Here is a 22,841-nt window from a genome sequence, read left to right as displayed (position 1 = left end):
TGACTGAACTGTAAGTGTGTAGAAACGCTGCTTTAACATCCAAACAGCAAAGTGGACTTTTATTCTGAAAAACAGCCTGCATCTGCATGCAGGACTCACTCTGAGTGTTCGGGCACAAAGACAACAGTAAGGCTGTGACGCAACCACCGGAGGAGGGGGGGCATTAATAAAGGGGTAACCTTTCTAATTCAATTGATTATTCTCCAGGCTGCGCATACGGGGCTGCAGGCGGCTCAGGTTGCAGGTAATGCATTTGTGCGTGTTTGTGCAGAAGAGGTGTGTGCTTGTGGCTCGTTATGAAACCCCAAGCATCTGTCGTTTATGATTCACGTCATGACATCATCCGCCATTACACGCAGACTGTCTGGGGACCCGGAGGAGAAACAAAGAGCTCATGCATGTAAACGCCAGCATGAACATGTGTGCACAAACAACAAGCAAACCCTCCCCTTCACGCCGCCGTCCCCCACTCAGATCACAAACACACGCCGCAGCACTTTTCTGACCCGGGGAACCCAGGTCACCGCCGCTGAGGGAGGCATCATAAGTCAACCTCAACTATGAGAGACAAAATGAGAGAAAGTAATCCAGAAAAATCACATTCACATTTTCTGGCTTTAAAAAAAAAAGAATTAATTAATAAACTATGGTGGAAAATAAGTATTTGGTCAATAACAAAAGTTCAACTCAATACTTTGTTACAAGTTCTTTGTTGGCAATGACAGCAGTTAAACTGGTTTTCCCAAAGTGTTGTTGGTGTTTTGGCCCATTCCTCCATGCAGATCTCCTCTAGAGCAGTGATGTTTTGGGGCTGTTGCTGGGCAACACGAGCGTTCAACTTCCCTCAAAGATTTTCTATGGGGTTGAGATCTGGAGACTGGCGAGGCCACTCCAGGACCTTGAAATGCTTCTTATGAAGCCCCTCCTACCAGGGCAACATGTGTTCTGGATGGTTGTCCTGCTGAAAGACCCAGCCATGCTTCATCTTCAATGCTGATGGAAGGAGGTTTTCACTCCAAATCTGGCCATTCATGGCCCCATTCATTCTTTCCTTTACACGGATCAGTCGTCCTGGTCCTGTTGCTGAAAAACAACCCAAAGCATGATGCTTCCACCCCCATGCTTTACAGTAGGTCTGGTGTTCTTTGGATGCAGCTCAGCATTCTTTCTCCTCCAAACACAAGTAGAGTTCTTACCAAAAAGTTCTATTGTGGTTTCATCTGACCATAGGACATTCTCCCAATCCTCTTCTGGATCCTCCAAATGTTCTCTAGCAGACTGTAGACGGTTCTGCACATGTACCGGCTTTAGCAGGGGGACACGTCTGGCCCTGCAGGGTTTGAGTCCCTGGTGGTGTAGTGTGTTACTGATGGTAGCTTTTGTTACTTTGGTTTCAGCTCTCTGCAGGTTATTGAATAGGTCCCCCGTGGGGTTCTGAGATCTTTGCTCACCATTCTTGTGATCATTCTGACCCCACGAGGTGAGATCCTGGGGGGAACCCCAGATGGAGGGAGATCTTGTATGTCTTCCATTTCTAATAATTGCCCCCACAGGTGATTTCTTCACACCAAGCTGCTTAGCTTTTGCAGATTCAGTCTTCCAGCCTGGTGCAGGTCAACTATTTGGTTTCTGGTGTCCTTAAACAGCTCTTTGGTCTTTAGTGGAGTTTGGAGTGTGACTGAGGTTGTGGACAGGTGTCTTTATATAGATAACCAGTTCAAACAGGTGTATATTAATACAGGTAACCAGTGGAGGACAGAGGATCCTCTACAGAAGTTACAGGTCTGTGAGAGGCAGAAATCTAGCTTGTCTGTAGGTGAATAAATACTTATTTTCCACCATAATTTACACATAAATTCTTTAAAAATCAGACAATTTCTGGATTTTTTTCTCATTTTGTCTCTCGTAGTTGACGTATACCTCTGATGAAAATTATGGGCCTCTCATCTTTTTTAGTGGGAGAACTTGCACAATGGGTGATTGACTGAATACTCTTTTGCCCCACTTTACATTAGTAGTATTAATTTTTCGATTATGAATGTTTGTGGTTGATAGAAAAAAAAAGGTTTTCTTCACATTTAGATTAAAGTAAAGCAGACATGCAAAACGATTCACTTTGCCCAAGATTTGGTTCGGGTTGATATGTGATTTTTGTGTTACAAAACCACAACAAAAAACTAAATTCAGGAAAAATCCCTTTTTTAACACTAAAGGAAAAACCTTTCAGTTGTTTCTGCTATGGCTGGAGTATTGCCATAAAACAATAAATTATAAATCCTTCTTAAATGTACACATTTGTAAATGGGATGCAGTGGGGGCGTAAAGATTCACTTCAATGGTGTAACTTACGGTTTGGTTTAAGCCCAGAATTGTGTCATCCGTCATGTAAAGGGGCAACAGTCAGACGGTCACAGCTTCACACGCCTATCATCCTGCTGGGTGGTTAGAAATGACTCCCCAACTCTGTAAAAAACCCTAAATCCTCCTGAAAACAATCAAACAGCTGAAAGCTTCTGCCCCTTCCTTCTCAACTTTTCTTTGTAGGAACCTCTGCAGCAGACAAGTGCAACAGCAAAACAGAGACGGAGGAAACACCATTTCACTTTAGTTCCACCCCGGAAACCTTTTGTTCCTCCTTGTGTTTGTGCAAAAATGCAATAATACACCATTCAAACTACATATTATTCACTTTAAACTGATTTAAATTCTTTCAGATTCCTAACATATGTTTTAGCTTTTGAAATATAAAGCTTTAAACTTTGGGGTAATTTCATCGTTATGATGGGTTTCAATGGGAGAGGCTTCTGACATTTTCACCAAAGTTCCTTCTGTCTGGCAGCTTCTTATTTCGGCGTTCTTTCAGCTACAGACACCATTAAAACGCTAAAATGCTCACAAGGCTTTGGACTACAACATATTTTAGTCCAGTGATTATGCAATGTACAGTTTTTTCACAAATGGACTTCAAACTTTGGTAACTTCTCAACAATGTCCCCGCTGTGGCGTGACGTCACACGCTGGACGGAGGAAAACAGCCTTCAACTTTTACAAACAAAGCTCCCTCACATCTAGAAAGTCAACTCCATCCCAATCAAACATCTAGAAAAACGTAGACACGTTTGTGGGCTTTTCAAAAATGGACTTTGTGTCGGGATGTTAGTTTTCCTTTTCTTTGAAATCCTCCCAGCTGCCGTAGAGTCGCTGCAGCACTAAATGATCCCGTCCACTGAACCTGGTTGGTGGCAGGAGAGTCTAGCTGTGGTGCAGACGTCACTGGTTCGATACCCGGCGCTCGCATTTTTCATTGTTGTTGTGCTGTTCTCACTTTATTTATGCTCAACTCTGATCATTGCTTAATTTTTTTGTCAATTATTACCCTTTAGGTTTCATTTTCATTTAGCAGTTTCTTCTGGAAACGCAGCTCTTTCTAGTTATGGACTCAAACTGTAGGTTTGGAAAACCTGACTAAGCCGCTGTGTAATCTGACTAATCCCAGAAACTGTTAATCTGGAGAAAAGAGCTCTAGACAGGACTCTTAAATGCAGCAAAAGCAAAGGAAATGTTATTTTTAGCCCCTTTTTCATTATGTTCATACGGCGTGAGGGGCGGCATGGCGAGGACATCAAAGCGAGCAGCTGGGACACAAACGGCAGAAGGAAACCCCCGGGGCTGAAAAGCAACAAATCTCGCCCCCTCGTACCTGCCTCTAATAAAAATCAACAGTCTCATCCCCGTCAGGGGCGGGGTCACGCGTGACAAGGGAAGCCTGGAGGTGGCCGGCTGCGAAGAGCAGCGAGTCACCGTCTGTCAGAACCAAAACAAACCTCTGACGTCAGTCTCTGACAGGCTTTCCCTGCAGCAGGCCTGCAACAAGTCAAGACGGCGTCCGCCACTGCGCAGCCCGCCAACCGTTTTCTGAGTTTCACCTGATTCAGCGCATCGTCGCTCAGCAACGTGCAACACTAAGACATGCAGACCTTTACACACAAACTATGGATGAGACCAGAACACAATCATCATCAGACTATGAGGTTTCCACTCGGTGGAATGTAATCCCACATCTCCAGGATCAAACTAGAACCACGTTCTTTAGCAATGCTGCTACAAAAGTAATGAAAGCAAAAATGATTTTTTTAAAATAAAATAAAACGTTTTTTCTTCTATAAAGAAACTAGCAAATATTTGATGCAGATAACCAACACTGGTCGGCGGTGATGGGAGCATCAAAAAGTAATCAGCCACTTCCTCTTTCACTGAATGAGAAGTTTTCCAACCAACAAGGGTTTTTAACGCTTCATCTTCACAAAAACACTGCTGCGGAAAACGACAGGAAAACCCTGAGATTAAGACGACCGAATCCAAGATGCTGCTGATCCAAAAGAACCAGACAAAACGTTCAGGAAGGTTTGGGCAAAGACGCTGCGTTTTGGGGGGTTTTAAGCAGCCCGTTATCTAAATGCAGTAGAGATGAAGCGCATTTACGGTCAGTACAAATCAGGAAGGAGTAGAGTTAATATCTAACAGAGTTTCATAATGACTTCACAGCCTGGGATCTTGGAAACAGCCTGCTGACTATTTACTGTATGCGGAGCACCAACTTCTTCAAAAATCACACAGGTTCAAAACAGAGAAGTGGAGAGAGAAACTGGATGAAGAAGCAGCCAGCAGACACGTAAACAACCACAGGAGATGAGGACAGCACTTTCAGCAGCAGCAGCAGCAGCAGCAGCGCTGGGTTCACTGATGCAAAGCCCAGCAGGGAGCTGCAATCTCAGCCCAGAGCTTTATTTCAGAGCTCAGGCAGAGCCTGCAGCTATCAGGAGATCCGCCAGATACAATCTAGAAAAGCATGAACGCAGCACTCTGACCCTCAAACCTCAGGAGTTGCAGATTGAATTTTTTCAAGTGTTAAACAGACAAATGTAATCCAAACCTTTCGTAAAGCTTGCACGAAGAGGCCTCTCCATTTCTGACTGTTCTCTTCACTTGAAAAGTCGTAGATCTGCTGCGGCTGCATCGCTGTAGCGGCTCCTGGCGTGGCCGTGATCCGGGCTGAGGTGTCAGCATCGGCCCCGGGTAGATAGTCCTTAAGGGTGGGTCCGTCCGGGGCAGGCACGGTGGGAAAAGTCACACTGGCTTGTTCACGAATCTATCGAGTAAAGCTAAACTGCACTGCGAGTCCAAAGACGAGTTGACTTCAACTGCAAAGAACTGGCTTTGAAAGAAAATCAGCACATGTAGCAATAAAAGTTAATTCGCTAGCTAAGCGGCTAACGCAGCTAGCTTGTTGCTGCTGTAAATACGGGCAATGGCTAGCTACGATGCTAATGGCTAACAACAATCTTGCTAAGTGTTATTCAAGCAAATGCTACTAAAATAAAACAAAAACTAAACAGGCACATTTAAGTAGGAGGCCAAACAAAACAGCTCCCCTACTAACTACAGGCTACCTACAGCTACGAGTTACGTTTGGTTATTTGCTCCCTAAATACTTGTAACATTAGATGGCTAGCTTGCTAGCTAGTAGGCTAACTGGCGCTTCAGGCTTCTGCTGGCCTCCAAGCGCTCCGAGTCCTGCTCCGGGGCTCCCGACCCGTTCTGCTCCGAAGAAGGCACACGTTCTCCTGCGCCGCCCGCTCCGCGTTCAGCCGTCATCCCCGCAGCTCGAACATGTCAAATCCCGCGTCAGATCCGACAGACAGTGAGCGGTCCGCGGCACATCGGTGAGCGCAGCAGCCGGAGTGTTTTCGGTCTGAAGATGTTCGTACCAACTCCGCGCTGCGCGTCCTGGCACGCACGCGTAATTTCAAATCACACTCCGAGGAGAAAAAAAAAAAAAGGAAAAAAACATGATGGGGCTTGAATGCGTTTACAAACTTTAAACACATTCGATGGCACTTCCTTAAAAAAAACACATTTAGGTATAGCTAACCTTTATTTTACTTCAATTATAACCAAAATAGAACTATGATAAAAATAAGGAGTTTTAGGTAAATATTTTACTTTAACAAATTTAGCACTACTCAACATAAAAAAATATATTTGCTTTATTTCTATGGTTTTTAACCTTAATTTAAGGCATGTTTTGTGTCTTTACTCAGTTTTCCTCCATTATTATTGTAGGCGTGCTGCCTCCTGGTGGACAAAAGGGTTAACTTCAGTTTGGTTTAGAAATCTCTGCAAACACAAATACAAAAATATATATTTTTAAAGAAATAAACATTTAAAACGCCTAACAAGACAAGGTAGAGGAAACCAGACTTTCTTCCTCTGTTATTTAGTTTCTAATCATTTCAAAAACAATCAAAGTCAGGCACAAGAAGTTGTTTTATTCGAAAAATGTCACCTAAAAGAAGTCGTAAAACCTGAGATATGCAATCATTTACTTTTCAAAAATAGTTATTCAAAAAATGAAAAAGACATCCCCAGCAGGTAAAGTTGTTCATGAAGCTTCTAACATAAACAAATCAAACTAACATTCTTTAGCTTTAGTTTAGTTGAGGCCGTTCCTCTCAGCTCTGGTTCTGTTAAGGACCTTACAGACTCTAGAGGACATGCAGAACATCTCTGCATTCAACTCATCCGCTTCTCCACTTTTCACAGGATCTGAGCACAAACTGCTCTGCGTTAAAGTCAAAAAGAGAATCAGACGTCCAGATTCGATCATTTTGTTTCACTTTCCCACATGACGGTGAACTCATGGATCTATTTTTTATTCTAAAAAGCACCACTGAGGGAGAAAAAGTCCTTAAAAAGTCACTAGTCCGGTAAATGCAACATTCCTGAAGAGCGGCCCGTTTCCCTACAGCGAGAACCGACTCTCCGCTTCGTCTGCAATCATCTCTGCGATGGCGAGGGACGAGGTGGCCGCCGGCGAGGGAGCGTTCCGAACATGCAGCACCCGACTGCCGACTTCTCCAACGCCGCCGTCGAACACAAAGTCATCCACAAGGTTTCCATGGCGGTCCAGGGCCTGAGCGCGAACCCCCGCGGGGCCCCTGGAGAACCAAAACACAGCAGTGACTCCTGAAAAGTCCCGTTCGTCTTGGCGCCGGCGCGGGCAGCTCCGTACCTGAGGACGTCGCTCTGCTGCAGCTCGGGGATGTACTTCTGCAGAATCTTCACCTGTGCACCCGTGAAGACGCCGCGGTACATTTCTCCAAGGCCGTAGGCCACGTTCTTCAGCACCAGCTTCTGAAGGCCTCTGGGAGGACAAATCCAGGGTTTAGCTGCCCTGCTCGCCACCTTTCCCCGCCGTCAGCTTCACGGACAAATCCAACGTACAGACGCTCTGCTGGCAGAGCCAACGGAGAAGAACTGGAGACCAACTCCTCCTTCAGTTCCCCGAGCTCACCTGAAGGAAAGAGCGTCTGCAAAGTCCTGGGCGCTGAAGTCGTAGACGTTATAACCCTCCCGCTTGAAGGCCAGGACGGCGTTGGGGCCGAGCCAAACGCTCCCGTCCATCCTGGGGGTGAAGTGGACGCCGAGGAACGGGAAACGGGGATCAGGAATCTGAAACCAAGGTTCTACAGTCGTCATCTGCTCTCAAACGTAGACCTCTTTTCTGAGGTCCGGTCCTTTTTGAAACCGGTTCAGAACCAGAGAGTTTGGATCTGGACGGTCCCCCCCCCCCCCCCCCCCAATTCTACTTCAGTTTCATTCAGATTCAGATTCACTTTAACACAAAAGCTATCAATAAGACGCCTTTGTGTATTGAAGGGTTTGTGTAACTGAGTGTGTCCCCGGCGCACAGAGACTTCCTCTAAATCCATAACTATCATTCATCTGTTTTCTTTAAAGAGCCACTCCCATGAAAATGCTGATTTTAGTGTTTTGAAAATGTTCTTGTGGCCTTTTTCTGATGGAGGACATTTATAAAAGAATTCCAGCTTTAAGTCCTGCCGCTCTGCAGACACTAGAAAACGACACCAGGAACTCTTTGAAGATCGATGAAAGACGAGCGGATGGGGATTTTGGAGCAGAGACGGGTGAAGACGGATGTGTCCAGACTCACGGGGTAGATGTTTCCTTTCACCAGGTAGCGTTTCTCTGGCTTCAGCACCAGGTAGTCTCCCCTGAAGGGGACGATTCTCGGCTCGCGGCTGCATCCGGAGATCTGCGACAGTCGGTCCGAGTGCAGGCCGCCGCAGGTCAGGACGTACCGACAGCGCACCTCGCTTCCCTGAGGGAACCGGAGACGGTGAGGACGGTCAGAAGGGGACGGCGTGACGCTTCCACCTGTGCAGATCTCACCTGTGCATCTCTGACTGCGATGGGATGCTTCATTCCTGAAGCGACAAAGGAAGGAGGAGGAGTCAGGAGTTCTGTTTGGACCGGGAAGATGTCGGGAATCTCACCTTCGGAGCTCCCAGCAGGACTCTCGCTCGCCACGGAAATGTTGTTGACTTCAAACTCCGTCAGCACGGCGCCGCCCGCCTCCTCAAAGTCTTTCCCGAACCTGAGCGCCACCTTCCTCCAGTCTACGATGCCGGTGTGCGGCGAATCCAAGGCGGCGATTCCCTGCAGAGACGACGGGCCGTCAGCCGGAGGCGCTCCGCCCCGGAAGAGGACGGAGCGCCTCCTACCCGGCAGTACGGCTCCCGCTCCCGGATCCCTTTGGCGTCGATGATGCGGAGGTCGCGCACGTTGTTCTGCAAGCCGCGCTCGTACAGCGCCCTCATCCTGGGAACCTCCTCCTGCTCCACGGCCACGATGAGCTGCCGGACCGGGACAACCACAAAACATCAACTCCTGACGCTCCAGAACCGGGTCGGCTGAGGAGAACCGCCTGGAGAACTGCTGGATTCTAAAACCCACGACCCGCTTTCTGAATCTGAGGCCTTTAAACTCGTAACCGTGTGAAAATGTCCTGGTTTTTCATGGTTCATGTTCAGCAGATTTTTTAATCTATAATTACGTCGTTTGTGTTCAGTTTAAATAGCAGCAAACACAAACATGTGCCGCCGTTTCTAAAGCCTCTGATGTGATCCTAAAACGCTAATCAGAAAGATGTTTGTTCTGCAGAAACTATTTTGTTCCAGAACAGCATCAAAACGTTTGACGGCAACTTTATCAACACTTCTACAGATTTATCCAGAAAAAACAAATGTTAGATATTGATCAGAGTTATTAAACGAATGTGACATTTTCCCGTCTGGATTAACTTTGCTTTAAAAACGTAACTCAGTTTTTATTCTTGCTTTTCAGGATCCTTAACTTTATCTGAAGTTTTTTCCTGCAGGAGTCGGATTAAAATGGATTTCCACGACATTTAATTTGACTTTTACCGAGTTTTCACGAATCTTTGATTTATTTCATCTTCATGTTTTCAAAAATATCTACAGTTTGAAATTTGATGATGAGAAGAAACCATCAGAAAATCTAACGGCTGCTGCTGCTCCCAGAAAGACTTCATCCCACCTTTCCACATTTCTTGTACGGGATTCCTTTCTTGTCGCAGAAGTCGTAGGCTAAGGTGGCGCCGCGCACGCACAGCCGCGCCTTCAGCGAGCCCGGCGTGTAGTAGATCCCGCTGTGGACGACGCCGCTGTTGTGGCCGCTTTGATGAAGAGCTGGAAAGACGGACAAACGAGGAAGGTCAGGAGGCGCTTTGAAGGTCCGGAGATCCGAAGGTGAGAATTCAGGAAGGAAAGTTTGGTTTCAGCTAAAGCTGCAAACATCAAAGAGACTTTAGACTTTTAACTCGACTTCAGTTCAATCCGGAAGTTCTGATTTGTTCATAAAAATGTCATTTTCTATTCAGATCTCTGGAACCGGAGTGAAGAACTTCCAGGTCCTTCAGTTCTTATTCTTTCCTGGGTTTCCTGCTTTTTATGCTCGTCTGTCCGCCAACCAATAAAATTATTTGTTTGTTTCTTTCGGTTTTCATCAAAATGTTTTTATTTAAGTTCTACTACAGGAAAGAAGTATAAATACTTCCACATGCTGGACGTTAAAAAATGACAAAATGATCCAGATGTTGGTGTTTATTTGAGCGTCAAGACTCGCCGTCTTCAACGGTTTGCAGAGTCGCTACGCAGGAACGACTCGATTACATCCAGATCCGAAATTAATGCTCTATATGAAACCCTGCATTTATTGAAGCAAGCCAGAGTCCGAGTCACACCTGAGTCCGAGTCACACCCAATTCTGGTAAAAACCTGATTCCGAGTCAAACCCGAGTCCGGGTCCAACCTGCAGCTGTAGATGACTCGTGCGGTTCCTTTCTGAAGCAGAAATGCTGCAGACACTAGCGCACACGCTGCTGATCTGCAGCAGGACTCCACTCACCGAGCTCCTTCTCTTTCTCCAGCAGGACGAAGCTCAGAGCCGGATGTCGCAAAATCAGTTCTCTGGCTGTGGCCAATCCCACGATGCCGCCGCCGACCACGGCCACATCGTGTGAGCTGGAAAACACAGTTTGGGGCTGTTAAAAAAATCCAAGGGAAAACCTAAAGGGACCATTTGTGTGAAGCTGAGCGAGTATCTGCTCGTTTTCGGGTTTGGAAGAAAACAGAATTTAAGGTAAGTATGACAAGGCAGCCCCACATCATCACACTTCCACCTCTGAACGTGGCAGTTTGAGTCCAGATGTCCCTCTGTGTTCTCCATCCATGTTTGTCTAAAGGTCTCCTTCTGTTAGATCATGACCTTTGACCTGAACCTAGTCCAGTGAGCTCAGACCGTCTGTCATGACCTCCTGGATGAGTCCCCCTCCTCGTTTTTTGGGGTCAAAACTCCTCTTGACTCCACATTTCTACCAGTGAACCGCTTTAGGGAGTGAAACCGAACTCAGCTTCTAAGGAAACAGGTTCTCCCCTTCAGAATAAAAGCATTTTTTAAACTCTGTAATCCGGATTTTTCCTCATCTTCTTATGGTAACATTATTCTGAGACATTTCATGATAAATGTGTGTGTGTGTGGCGGGGGGGGGGGGGGCATCTTTCATAAATCTGGGATCTAGCTTGTGGATGGATCCCATCATGGAGGCTGAGTTTAAAGCAGGAGGTTCTCTGCAGACATTTAGCAACAAACTTTTATCTTATTTTAGGATAAGGAGGCAAACATTGAGTAACAACGTCTCGTCGTCAGTGATCAGTGACAGAGCGGGCTGCCATGTCTGACCTTCTTCAGGGTTCGAGCAGAAAACAGGACTTCCGGTCACACTCGAAGCCCAAAACGGGACGGATGTTTAGTTCAGGTAAAAACAGCCCAAACGAACACGGAGCAGGCAGCGGGAAACACCTGCGTTAAATTAGAGTTACCTGTGAATCTGCCGGACTGCGGTAACCTTCAGCCCCGTCCCTGCAGCCCGTGAGCGCGCGGCGCTCAGGATTCCCGCCATCCCTCAAAAATGTCTCAAACGGAGCATCGTGATGGAAAAAGTTTCAGACCGACTTTGAGGGTCCAAAGTCGGATCTCCTCCTTCTGCAGCCGCGGTCAGCCATCCGCGCAGGGGGAGTGGGGGGGAGGGGGTACTCCACCTTAACGCTGGTGTTTTATTCACGTCGTCCTGCCCGGTGGGAGGAGCGCCGCTGCCCCCTACAGGACGGAGGACGTATGTACACAGAAATAACAAGTTTGATCTTTGAAATCTAAGCTCACAGAAGGCGTTCATTTAAGAAAATCTACTGTTTATCGATACATTTCTTTAAGTGGTTATTAAAATAATTTTATTGTGTTTCTAAAATAAAATTATGTTGTCATTTTCAGAACAATTTTTTTGTCAGATTCCTTTTTTTATGAACTGATTTTGAGCTGAAAATACCAAAGTTACCTGTTCATCCATCACACAGACACGATGAGGCTTTTGCTTCTAACTGCCGATCACCTCGTAGTTTTCTTGTGTTTGTAGTTCTGAAGTATTTTAGAAATAATATTTCGAAAAATATATCTTTTTTTTAATCCAATCAGTCTCCATAACACGACAGAGTTTTAGGGCCACCAAGAAAAAAAGTAAAATTATGAAATTTAAAGTCGTAAATTTACGAGAAAAAAAAACTCAACATTTTTTTTAGATTATGTTGAAGTGAGCGTTCAGAGCAGCAGACCCACTAAACTCAGCTGAACAGGTGAGCTGAATGTTTATGATAACGTTCCAAATGTTTGGAAGCTCCTATCTTTGATTAACAATTTATTAATGTTTTATTCATTGATGGGGGGGCTTTCAGGATCTCTGCAGCCGTTGATGAAGACGTCCCTGCAGACGTCCACTTCCATCCTGTCTTCCTCCAAAGACCAGATCTCAGGTGAAGGAGCACTTTTTGTCATTTTCAACGTTCTAATGCTAATATAACAGACTATTTTCATCTTTGTGGTTTTCTGTTGAAATTAGACGTTTCATCTGGGGGGGGGGGGGGGGGGCGTATGGAACGTGACAGGTTCATGACGTCATGAGACAAATGGACTTCTGGGTTTTGCATTGGTCCTCTACACCCAAACGAGTCTCTGAGCTCCTTATTTTGCAGATGACACCCCGCTGTACCGACACGAACCCCAGAAAGACGACTACTAGGAATCTGATTTAGAGTCACCAGAAGGTTCAGAATTGTTGGTTTTTTGAAACTTATCTGGAAATAAAGCTTCACAAAATGCTCCACATCTTTCATCTTCAAGCTAGGATCCGACATACAGACATTTTTAATGTTTCTTCCTCATCAATCTTTCACGTACATTTACAAGAAAAAGTATTGTAATTTAATAGTAATGACTATTTTACTCGTAAATTTATGACCTAAAAGTTGTTATTAAAAAGAAGAATTGTTTGTGAACTGGCCCTAAAACACTGTCATATTTTTTAGTGTGTTTTTGGAGATGTTTTTTATTTTATGTTTTTCAAAACAATTTTTTTTTAAAAACCGTTTTTTAGAGCTGATTTTAATAATGATCTGAAAATACCAAAATTACCTGTTCATCCACAATGAGGCTTTTGGTTCTAACTGCTGATCAGTTTATTGCTTTTGTAAATATCTTGGAAAAAGATCTTTTTTTATCTACGCAATCTGTCTCCATAAAAACTGACTTAGCGGTAAATTTTCTTAATATGTAAAAAATAATAATATACAATGTTGACTTTAAGAATGCTTACTTTAAGAGTACTTTAAGAATACTAATGTTGTTATATTCTTATATTATTTTATTTATTCTTGATGTTTACTTCTTTTTGACTGAGTGCCAACGGAATTTTGCTGTAGAAATACGCTGACAATAAAATCTTTGAATCAACTGAATGAGATTTAAAATGTATGGATATAATATTTGATCATGAACTAAGCTGTGAGACACATGGAAAAATATTTAGATAAAATTTAAAATAAACAATTTAATCTCAAAATAAATAAATAACCGTTGAATCAGACATGGTTTTATTTACTTTTCTGATAGTCCAGAGCTCCACACATCATGTATGTGGAGACAGAATTAAAGTTTTCAACCAAATGATACACTGGAAATGGAATATTTTTTTTTGTTTGATGTTAAATTATCAAATTAACTTTGTAAAGTATTTAAGTAACGTAAAAAAGTTCACAGTAATCCGCCCCATACTTGGATAGACAAGAAGGGATTCTGAATTAACCCCGCCTCCTTCTGCATTTGACGTAATGCCGTACATCCAATAGGAGAGGACGTTTATATCACGTGACGCGAGGTCAACGGCTCCTGTAAACAAACTTAGCTGGAAGACAGGTGAGTCTGCGAGAACGCCTCCGTCTCCTCCGTTTGTTCTTTCACCGTTTTTTTTCTTTTTGTTTCGGTGAATTCTCTGTCTTTCAGCGCGGCGCCATGTTGCTGTTGCTGCCGCGTGCAGTGACGTCTGTCTGCAGCAGGGAGGGGGGCCGGCGACACTTCTGGGGGTGGCTGAACGCCGTTTTTAACAAGTGAGGCGCCTGTGGCAGACAGACATGCGCAGTAACTTCATCCCAATGCAGGGATGGCCTTTACTGTTCAGGGGTCCTGATGCTGATTGCTAACATCCCATCATGAACATGGTGGTCCACACACTGACTGTACACGAGGACACACATGTATGTTCTCGTGTACACGAGGACACACATGTATGTTCTCGTGTACACGAGGACACACATGTATGTTCTCATGTACACGAGGACACACATGTATGTTCTCATGTACACGAGGACACACATGTGCAGTCAGTCCATAAACATGCAGAACATGGATCTGCATGAACTCATCATGAGCTGAACTCTGTTCCTACATGGTTCTGGTTCTGCATGTTGGACCGGATCTGTCCTTTAACGTCCAGGACCTTGGGTTCTAAACGTGTTCTCTGATCTCAGGGTGGACCACGACAGGATCAAGGCGGTCGGTCCGGATCGAGCTGCAGCAGAGTGGTTGCTCCGGTGCGGCGCCAAAGTCCGGTTCCGGGGTTTCGACCGCTGGCATCTGGACTACAACGCCCTGCCGACAGGACCGCTGGACAGGTACCAGATCCAGGGCATCGACGCCACGGAGTCCTGCATCATGGTCCAAGGGTTCGACCACCTGGGTCAGTGTTTGACGGGGCGGAACCGGTTCTGGTTCTGAGAACAGACAAAGGCAGAACGCCGGTCTTCTCCTGTTCAGTTTCTTTAAACCCAAAATATTTTAATAGTTGTGCAGCACATTTCAAAATAAAAGCTGACAGAGTCAGAACATTTAACTCAAATCCCCGTCCTGTTTGTATCCATGTGCAAAAACATGTTTGTTCAGGATCCACACCCGTCCGATTGGAGTTTATAAAGATCCCAACGACAATAAAAAACAACATTATTAATGTTAAAAAGAAGCATTACATTTTAGAAAACGAAACAAAATTTCAGAAACCAAAACGTAAAAAACAAAAATGAAAAAGCATTTGAGAAAACAAGATTAATTTCCAGAAAACAAAATGAAATGTTAAAAAAAGGAAACCAGAAAAGGTACTGATGGACAAACGTCATCATCCAATCACGTCTCTGAGTTGATACCTTTTCCGGTTTCTTGTTGGGTTTCCTTTTTTAAACATTTCATTTTGTTTTCTGGAAATTAATTTTGTTTTCCAAAACATTTTGGTTTCTGAAGTTTAGTTTTTTTAATTGTGGTTGTGATCTGTAAAATGTTTTTGTTTTATGTGATTTGCTGATGTGATTTGACACTTCAGGGCCACCGTACAATCCTCACGGACACCAAACCCAGACTTTTCCAGAATAGGAGAAGGCAGTTTACTGCTCCTGAACCTGTTTTAATCCTCAGAGCGGTTGATCTCCTGCAGAGGTGGAGGTCCCCCCACCAAAGGACCTCCTCAAACACGCGTGTCATTCTTGGTCCTCAGAGGGTCTGCGGCACGTGGAGGAGATCAAACTCTGCAGGTGCGTCTACATCCAGGACGCCTGTCTGGAGCGGCTGAGCGGCGTGGAGAACCTGCAGCAGAGTCTGCTCAGCATGGAGGTGGTGTCGTGTGGAAACGTGACGGACAAGGGCGTGGTCGCCCTGCACCGGCTCAGGTTGGTCTTCGCGGTCTCAGTTCTGGTCCAAACGGCAGTTCCGTAAAGCCCCCCCTCCCCTCCCCTCCCCTCAGGAATCTGGAGTCTCTGTTTCTCAGCGATCTTCCTGGAATAAAAGACAAACAGTCGACCGTGGACAGACTGCAGAGGGCGCTGCCTCGCCTGGACGTCACTCTGGACCTGGACTGATGCTCCACCGCCGCTCAGAAACCCAAAGCTGCTTCTTCTTTTTCTCCCGGACACAGAAGAAGCTTCAGACGTTTTGTTGGATTCTTTGTACTTTATTGAGATGTTTCTACATCAGAAAATCCTGACATCTTCAGTTTTCCTCCTAAAATAATTTGGCATTTATCCTAAAATAATCTGGAGGGCAGACGAGGGACTTGAACCCTCAAATGTTGAACTTTTGTGACCGGATCACTGCTGTGAATAAATCTGTAGAGTTTGGATCTATGTGACAAATGGTGGAAGTGCGGCTCTATGCTGTAGAACACATTTGGCAAAGAGGGGCGGAGCGCTACACGGGAGTCTGACCCTCAGTCTACTCACAAGCAGAGCGCAGCTCTTTGTCAGGAGGCGTGCACGGGCGGGACAGGCGTGTTAGCGGGACTGTGGGGGCCGGCGGGCGCAGCAGCTGCTGCTCAGATGTTTGGTAGGTGGTAGTTGAACCGGCGCAGGTCGTGGTATTTCCTGTTGTTCAGAGCGGGAAAGATGCTGCTGCCGGTCAGCTGCGGCAGATGCTGCAGACAGAGGAAACCGAGACGATGGTGAGCAGACGGCCTGCTGAGGCTGAAACCTCCACAAACGCAGACTGAGTCCCTGAGCCACAGTCCCAAGGTTTGACTCCAACTGTTGCAGTTTCATCAAAGGCCACTAGAGGCAGGTTGCAGGAAAAGCAACGACAGCATCAGAGGACTGAGTGACGGCTTCCAGCTCCGCCCAAATGAATTCAGTCACGACTTTTTTTCAAGATACGGACGCCGCCATGTTGGAGCCAGACGTCGGCGGCAAGCATGGATTGGTCTGAGTCCGAGTCATTGTTTCTATGGCAACCAGTCCCTCCAATCAGGAGTGAGCTTGTTGGAAGGCCACACCCCTACACGAAATCTGTTTTTAAGGTTTGACATTTATTAAAGCATCTGATTGGTCAGTTTATAAATTAAAAAAGATTTTTTCTGACCAATAGAACAACGGAGGAACAGGTATCTGTGGGATTTCCTGTTCCTGTTTGGAACGCCGGGGGCGGAGTCACTCAGTCCCATCCAGCTACAGTCAATGGTCTCCTGTTCATCGCTCCATCTTTACACATATCCTAAATTCATCCTGCAGCCTTTTGATGCACAATCAATGTAATAATAAATGAAAGCTAAATTCATTATTGGGGGGGTTACTTTGTCTCACCCAATAGCTGCTCTGACAAGTTTGAGGTGGGCGGGGTTAACTCAAAACACGACCACCCACTTCAAGGCGGATTTTGGAGATGACTTCAGATTATCTGTCCAGTTTACGCGCCTGATTGTGGATAATCCACACTGACAACTGAGATTACGGGATGAAACTAAAAACCTACTCTAAACTAAAGAGTCAAAGGCAGGGGGGGGGGGGGGGGGGGGGGGGGGCATGCCAGGATCAGCTTCGAGAGGAGGAAAAACCGGATTTTACTTTTGGAAAAAAACATAACAAAATACTGAAACTATGAATAAAAAACGATTGACTTAAAACTGTCGCCACATGGAACAAAATAACCGGCCAATGGTGTCTCAGTAACCAATGGGCTCAACCCCCCCCCCCCAAAAAAAAACAAAGATTATGAATTAAAACTGCAATTTGAGATTTAAAGTATGGAGGGAGAAAAAAGGAAAAACAAAGTTGAAAATATGAAACAGATTAATTTTATGTTTCTTTTAAATTAAAAACATTTTTAATTTTTCAATTAGGTTTTTTTTAATTTACATTTAAATGAAGAATCTGATATTTCGTTCATTTTGAGATTAACGTTGATAAAACCTGGAGGTGTTTTTCATGTAGTGAGACTCGTTTCATCTGTAAATATTGTTGGACGGGTCAAAGAAGGAACCGTGTGAACGGATCTTACCGCTCCGTGAGCTAAAACAGGATGACGGGAACGTTTTTCAAGTGTTTTCTCGTGCTCACCCCGGGGGGGAGGGGCCTGCGGGGTAGCCGGGCTCTCTTGTTGCCGGGCCGGTCCGGTTCCGGCGCCGAGCTTTGGCTCCGTTCCCTCATGCAGCTGAAGTAGGGATGCTGGAGGAGCTGCTGGCAGCTCAGCCGCTCGGACGGGTCCATCTTCAGACAGCTCTGAGCGACAAAAGCAGGTTCCACACTGAAGAACCAGCAGAACCCGGGTTCTGAGTCTGTGCGGTCCACCTTCTCACCTTCAGGAGGCTCAGAGTTTGCTGGGAAAGGTTGGGGTACTTCTGCTCCAGCGGTTCCTGAAAAAACCCAAAAGCGGGTGAATGAAGGCGGCGCTTTCTGACCACGGTGCGGCTCGCAGGCTCACCCGCTCCTGCGGTTCTGGGACGGGGAGTCCACAGAAGTACTGGTTGGTGCTGAACACCTGCTGGTGTCGAGGAATCAGGTCTCCTTCAGAGGAGGGAGGGATGCGTTATGAACCTACACATTGTGTGGTGCCCCCCCATCCCCCATCACCTTACCCAGGGTCTTCCGGATCAGGTACAGCTGATCCATGTCCGACTTCCCGGGCCACAGAGGAATTCCTGACAGGAGTTCGGCAAAGACACACCCGATGGCCCAGACGTCCACGGGGGGGCCGTACTGAGTGTCTCCCACCAGCAGCTCGGGGGCCCGGTACCAGCGGGTGGCCACGTAGTCCGTGTAGTAGTCACCCGGCCCGGCTGGCGGACACAAACGGGTCATGTGGTCAGAATCCGGGTGAAAGGTCACGATGAGCATAAATGCAGTTTGTAAAAATGTGTAAAGAGTTTTATTTTGTCGCCAAACTGTGACGTCAAAACCGTCAATGACATTTTTTATAGGAGGGTTTAACAACGGCCATCTTCAGTCGGACAAGATCACATTTCAGGGAGCAGGACTTTTCTGGATTCTGTGGTTTTGGGTCCAGAAGTTCTAGAGGTCAGAGTATATTCTGACCGATTCTATTTTAGCTCAGTCTAAAGTCCTGCATTCCCCTTAAACATGTCCCCTTAGACATTTTCAATCGATTTGAAATGAGGAAGAGGAGCATACAGACTGAAGAGAGAACGTTTGTTCTGGTTTGTGTGGTTCTGACGGCGGAACGATTCAATTCTGATAGAACCAAACGCTCGAGGTTCTTCATCGAGAGCAGAACAGAGACAAGCTCAGGAGGTTTGGGTGTCGCGCTGGAGGGAGGAGGTCCTGAACTCACTGAGGATCCGGGCGAAGCCGAAGTCACAGAGTTTGATGACCTGCTGCTTGGTGATGAGGATGTTCTCCGGCTTCACGTCTCTGTGGATGCACTGCAGAGACACGGGCAGACGCTCAGAGGGAGGCAGCAGTCTGAGGCTGGAAGCTGAAGGAGCAAAGCCTCTGGAGAACCCAGAGGAGCTCTGAAGGAGCTCTAGATGAGCTCTAGAGGAGGTCTGAGGAGCTCTAGATGAGCTCTAGATGAGCTCTAGAGGAGGTCTGAGGAGCTCTGAAGGAGCTCCTGCCTCTGTGATGCGTCTGCGCCGTCCAGATGATTCCTAAAGTGCTACTCAGCCAAAAGATTTCTGATTAAAAAGTCATGAAGCAAAGGCTGGGGTTGAAGGTGAGGGTGGGGGGCAGGTGTGGAGGAAGGAGGGGAATTTGACAACAAGCTGGAGTAAACAGGCGGAGTGCTCGGAGTGACGGAGGCGCTCACGTTTTGTTTGTGGCAGAAGTTGACGGCCTGAAGCGTCTGCCAGGTGATGCTCTTGACGAGATGTTCAGGAACGCTGCAGGAGAAAAAAACAGATCCACCTGAACGGGGAAAAGCTTTTGGCTCCAAAAACAAACAACGCCTTCCAGTTCTGAATCTACAAAGGTTTCAGAGCAGACATCGTTCTTCACAGCTTCATCCAGGAAGTCCAGAGAACATCTAAACATCAGAAGTCTGGGGAGGCCGCCGCATGGCATCCACCAATCAGGGACTCAGCTTTGGGCACGTGACGTTTTCAGTGACAGCGGGTAGAAAACACATCCAATGCTGTTGTTCTCCTGAACTGCCATCCATTTCCTGAACCTGCTGTTTCTCTTTCGGGGCAGCGGGGTTTCAGGAACCCCGTCCCGGCTACTGTTGGGCGGAGCATCCGGGACGGTCCGCCGCAGGACCCGTGGAGCTGGAGCGATTGGTCTCGCCATGCGGCTCCAGGACGTGAGAGACCTGAACCTGAGTCAATGCAACCAATCCAGAACCTGGATGTAGAACCATCTTCCAGAGGTTTGGGGGGGGAATGGAAGTGCTGCATCCTAGTAACCATGGTAACCATAGTCCTGCCCTGCATCATTTTTGAAACCAGCTCTTTAATTTTTTTCGTTTTTTTGTTTTGTTGTTGTTCCTCGTTTAAAAGTTTGAATTTTGCTCTAATTCTGTGCCCCCCACTCCTTCGGGTGGGGAGGGGTGTGTGGGGGTGTGGGGGGGGGGGGGCACCATCTATCAGTGCGGCGGTGAAAAAGGCTAATTCCAGCTTTGTGACGAGACCCTTTTCACCTCTTTGAATTTGGGCCTGGGGGGGGGGGGGGTCAGACAGTCAGTCAGTGAAAGGCACTCCCTATAAAATGTGTCTGAATGCCAGCAAAGCATGCTGGGAGGCCCTGAGTGCAAGCATACCGCAGGGAGCAGCTCGGCCTCCTGGGTGAACAGAAACAAACGGAAAACAAAGTCGTGAAACAGCCCCCCCCCCCCCCACACACACACAAACACACCCACGCCCATGCATGCGCACGTCTGCACGACTGCGCAGCTGCAGCCTCTTCACTGAGGAGAAAAACAGCTTCAGACTGCAGTGGTTTCACCCTCAAAACAGAAAAAATTGAAGCCAAATTAAACCAAACTGATGCTGATGCAATGGGGGGGGGGGGGGGGGGGACTCTCGCCCCTGGACATGGATGTCTGTTGCTATGGAGACGCATCATAACAAACAGAGTACCCTTTGCTCCCCCGTAACCACGAGGTAAATAAAGAACAAGTGCTGCTGAAGCCCCGCCCACCGCCACGTTCTCCCTGCTGTCTCGTCCTCCACGGTGAAGACGTCTGTCTCTTCATCATGGGGACGTCTTCTCTGTCTGAAAAGGGGAACTTCCCCGACATTTTTTTCCCTTGACAACAAAGTTGTGGCGACGGAGGCGGGCCCACCCTCTGGGATGGCGGTCCAGCTCGTTGAGGACGGTGTGGTCGCAGTACTCGAACACCAGGTGCAGCTTGCGTTTGCGTCGGAACACCTCCATCAGGTTCACCAGGTTGGCGTGCTTCAGTTGCTGCACAGACAGACGCCACAGGTTTTTCTTTTAGCCTCCGGATACAACAGATGATAAACAGGCTGTTGCCCCCGACAACCTGCCCCCCCCCCCCCCCCCCCCCCGCGCATCTTTGATGAAAGCGAGCAGCAAATTCATTCAACCTTCTAACAGCTCTGCTCCTCCAGCTTCAGACAAATGTTTACGGAACAAACATTCATTTCTGCTAAATTCTTCTCTAGAGACAGATTTAGATTTTTTACATTAGTGACCTGAAAGCAGATTCAGACGCTCAGAGATGACGCTGAAGCCTTTGCTCCGTCTGAAAACTTATTAAATACTGAACATTAAGGAACCCAAACTGGTTTGTGGTCGTTTGGATTTGCAAAGGGTTCAGGCCTTCAGGGTTCTGCAGGGTTCTGCAGGGGTCACAGGGTTCTCCAGGGGTCACAGGGTTCTGCAGGGGTCACAGGGTTCTGCAGGGGTCACAGGGTTCTCCAGGGGTCACAGGGTTCTGCAGGGGTCACAGGGTTCTCCAGGGGTCACAGGGTTCTGCAGGGGTCACAGGGTTCTGCAGGGGTCACAGGGTTCTCCAGGGGTCACAGGGTTCTGCAGGGGTCACAGGGTTCTGCAGGGGTCACAGGGTTCTGCAGGGGTCACAGGGTTCTGCAGGGTTCTGAAGGTTTCAGGCCTTCATGCCGTCAGCAGGACCAACGAACGTTCAGCTCCTGCTGAAGATTCCAGTTTCTTCTCTGGTTTGTTTTTCTTTTGCAGGTTTTGAAAAAGAAAACAATTCTCGTTAAATATGGACGTTTTTCTGTTCCCTCAGGTTCTGAAATGTTTAAACCGTTTGAATTTTCTTTCTGCATTTGTTTGGCTCTTGATTTTAGTGTTTTTAATTTTACATTTTGATGCCCCAGAAGTTCGATGGGAGAGAAGCGACTTTTATCGTCTGTGGAAGTTTTTCTGTTCCATCAGATTCTGAATTAAAATCTCCAAACATCTGCAGCTTTCAGCTTCATTAGAGGAAGGTTTTTCCAGTTAACTCGTTCTAAACGTAAATCATTTGAATGTTTTTTTTGGCTTCCAGCAGCTCCTCCAGCATCTTCAGGAGCTCCTCCTCCTCCTCCTCCTCGCGTACCTTCAGCATCCGGATCTCCCTCAGCGCGATCTTCCTGATGATCGGATCCTCGTCTGACTCCACGAACTTCTTGATGGCCACGATCTGCCCCGTCTCTCTGCTCCTGCACTTGAAGACCACCCCGTAGGAACCCTCCCCGATCTTGGCGATCTTCTCGTACTTCTCCATTTTTTTCTGCTCCAGGAGATCAGCGGTAATCCGAACCTGCAGCAGGAAAACACCCCGTTCAAGCTTTCACCGCTGCATCAAAACCAGCCGGAGATCCGGGGGAAGATCACTGACCCCCCCTCCGGAGACCAGAGAAGGGGGGGGGGGGGGGGGCGGGCAGGAGGCGCGCGCGCACAACAAAACAAACCCGGAAACTTACCCTGTATTTTATTTTTGCAGATTTTCTATTAACTCGTGCAGATGTTTTCGTCGGAGCTCCTTCCTCCTCCTGCCTCCTCCTCCTCTGCTCACCGACCCGAGCGGCAGGCTGGAGCGCCTTCTCCGCGTGAAGCCCCATCAGACACGCGCGCTTCCGGCAAGGGTTTTCAAAATAAAGCCCTTAGTAGTTTTGGATTTCAGAATGCATTCCTGAACTTTTTACCATCCATGCACTTTATTACAGATTCACCAAAACATCATTTAAATGTAGCGTTTATTAGAGATATTATAATGTCCCTGGATTTAAAAACCAAATCCTTTTCTTTCCAAACAGGACATGAAAAATGTTCTAATTTTTCCGGGAATTCTGTGTGAATTTTGGTACAGTTTGGCTAAAAATAACAAGATTTTTAAAGATT

At 46.8% G+C, this 22,841-nt stretch overlaps 4 protein-coding genes across 6 annotated transcripts in view; 1 reads left to right on the top strand and 3 right to left on the bottom strand.

The window, feature by feature from the left end:
* Window positions 1-5,799, bottom strand: part of sos2 (SOS Ras/Rho guanine nucleotide exchange factor 2) — a 28,502-nt gene extending 22,703 nt beyond the window's left edge. Inside the window, exon 1 of one of the 2 annotated variants that reach the window (XM_023951616.1) lies at window positions 4,934-5,799. In XM_023951616.1, the coding sequence (XP_023807384.1) occupies window positions 4,934-5,017 (84 nt within the window). In that variant the 5' untranslated portion in view covers window positions 5,018-5,799. The remainder of the gene's footprint in view (window positions 1-4,933) is intronic. The other variant, XM_023951617.1, reaches the window with a different exon arrangement.
* Window positions 5,800-6,309: 510 nt separating this feature from the next.
* On the bottom strand, window positions 6,310-11,501 carry l2hgdh (L-2-hydroxyglutarate dehydrogenase). The gene is made up of 10 exons (XM_004082074.3): window positions 11,265-11,501; window positions 10,291-10,406; window positions 9,421-9,572; window positions 8,586-8,717; window positions 8,358-8,520; window positions 8,254-8,288; window positions 8,015-8,182; window positions 7,355-7,512; window positions 7,073-7,204; window positions 6,310-6,998 (listed from the first exon to the last, which is right to left on the bottom strand). Exons 1-10 carry the CDS (start codon window positions 11,342-11,344, stop codon window positions 6,803-6,805), a joined length of 1,332 nt encoding a protein of 443 aa, XP_004082122.1. The 5' UTR covers window positions 11,345-11,501; the 3' UTR covers window positions 6,310-6,802.
* A 2,067-nt stretch (window positions 11,502-13,568) lies between these two features.
* On the top strand, window positions 13,569-15,940 carry atp5s (ATP synthase, H+ transporting, mitochondrial Fo complex subunit s (factor B)). Of its 2 annotated transcripts, none has more exons than XM_011490044.3 (5): window positions 13,569-13,686; window positions 13,774-13,877; window positions 14,298-14,441; window positions 15,311-15,482; window positions 15,557-15,940. In XM_011490044.3, exons 2-5 carry the CDS (start codon window positions 13,783-13,785, stop codon window positions 15,794-15,796), a joined length of 651 nt encoding a protein of 216 aa, XP_011488346.1. In that variant the 5' UTR covers window positions 13,569-13,686; window positions 13,774-13,782; the 3' UTR covers window positions 15,797-15,940. The 2 variants fall into 2 exon arrangements, with proteins under 2 accessions (XP_011488346.1, XP_004082121.1); XM_004082073.4 differs by having other exon boundaries at window positions 13,592-13,686; window positions 14,298-14,506.
* cdkl1 (cyclin dependent kinase like 1) lies at window positions 15,748-22,598 on the bottom strand. Its single transcript, XM_023951706.1, has 10 exons — window positions 22,424-22,598; window positions 22,057-22,260; window positions 20,815-20,936; window positions 19,342-19,414; window positions 18,868-18,958; window positions 18,155-18,355; window positions 18,001-18,083; window positions 17,876-17,932; window positions 17,637-17,798; window positions 15,748-16,222 (listed from the first exon to the last, which is right to left on the bottom strand). The coding sequence occupies exons 1-10, from the start codon at window positions 22,559-22,561 to the stop codon at window positions 16,124-16,126; spliced, it is 1,230 nt and encodes a 409-aa protein (XP_023807474.1). The 5' UTR covers window positions 22,562-22,598; the 3' UTR covers window positions 15,748-16,123.
* Window positions 22,599-22,841: the final 243 nt, after the last annotated feature.

The sequence above is a fragment of the Oryzias latipes genome, chromosome 22 (genome assembly GCF_002234675.1).
Source record: "Oryzias latipes chromosome 22, ASM223467v1".
In the NCBI taxonomy this organism is placed as follows: domain Eukaryota; kingdom Metazoa; phylum Chordata; class Actinopteri; order Beloniformes; family Adrianichthyidae; genus Oryzias; species Oryzias latipes.
The sequence above is the reverse complement of the archived record's forward strand: the minus strand, read 5'-3'. Positions and strand labels throughout refer to the sequence as shown.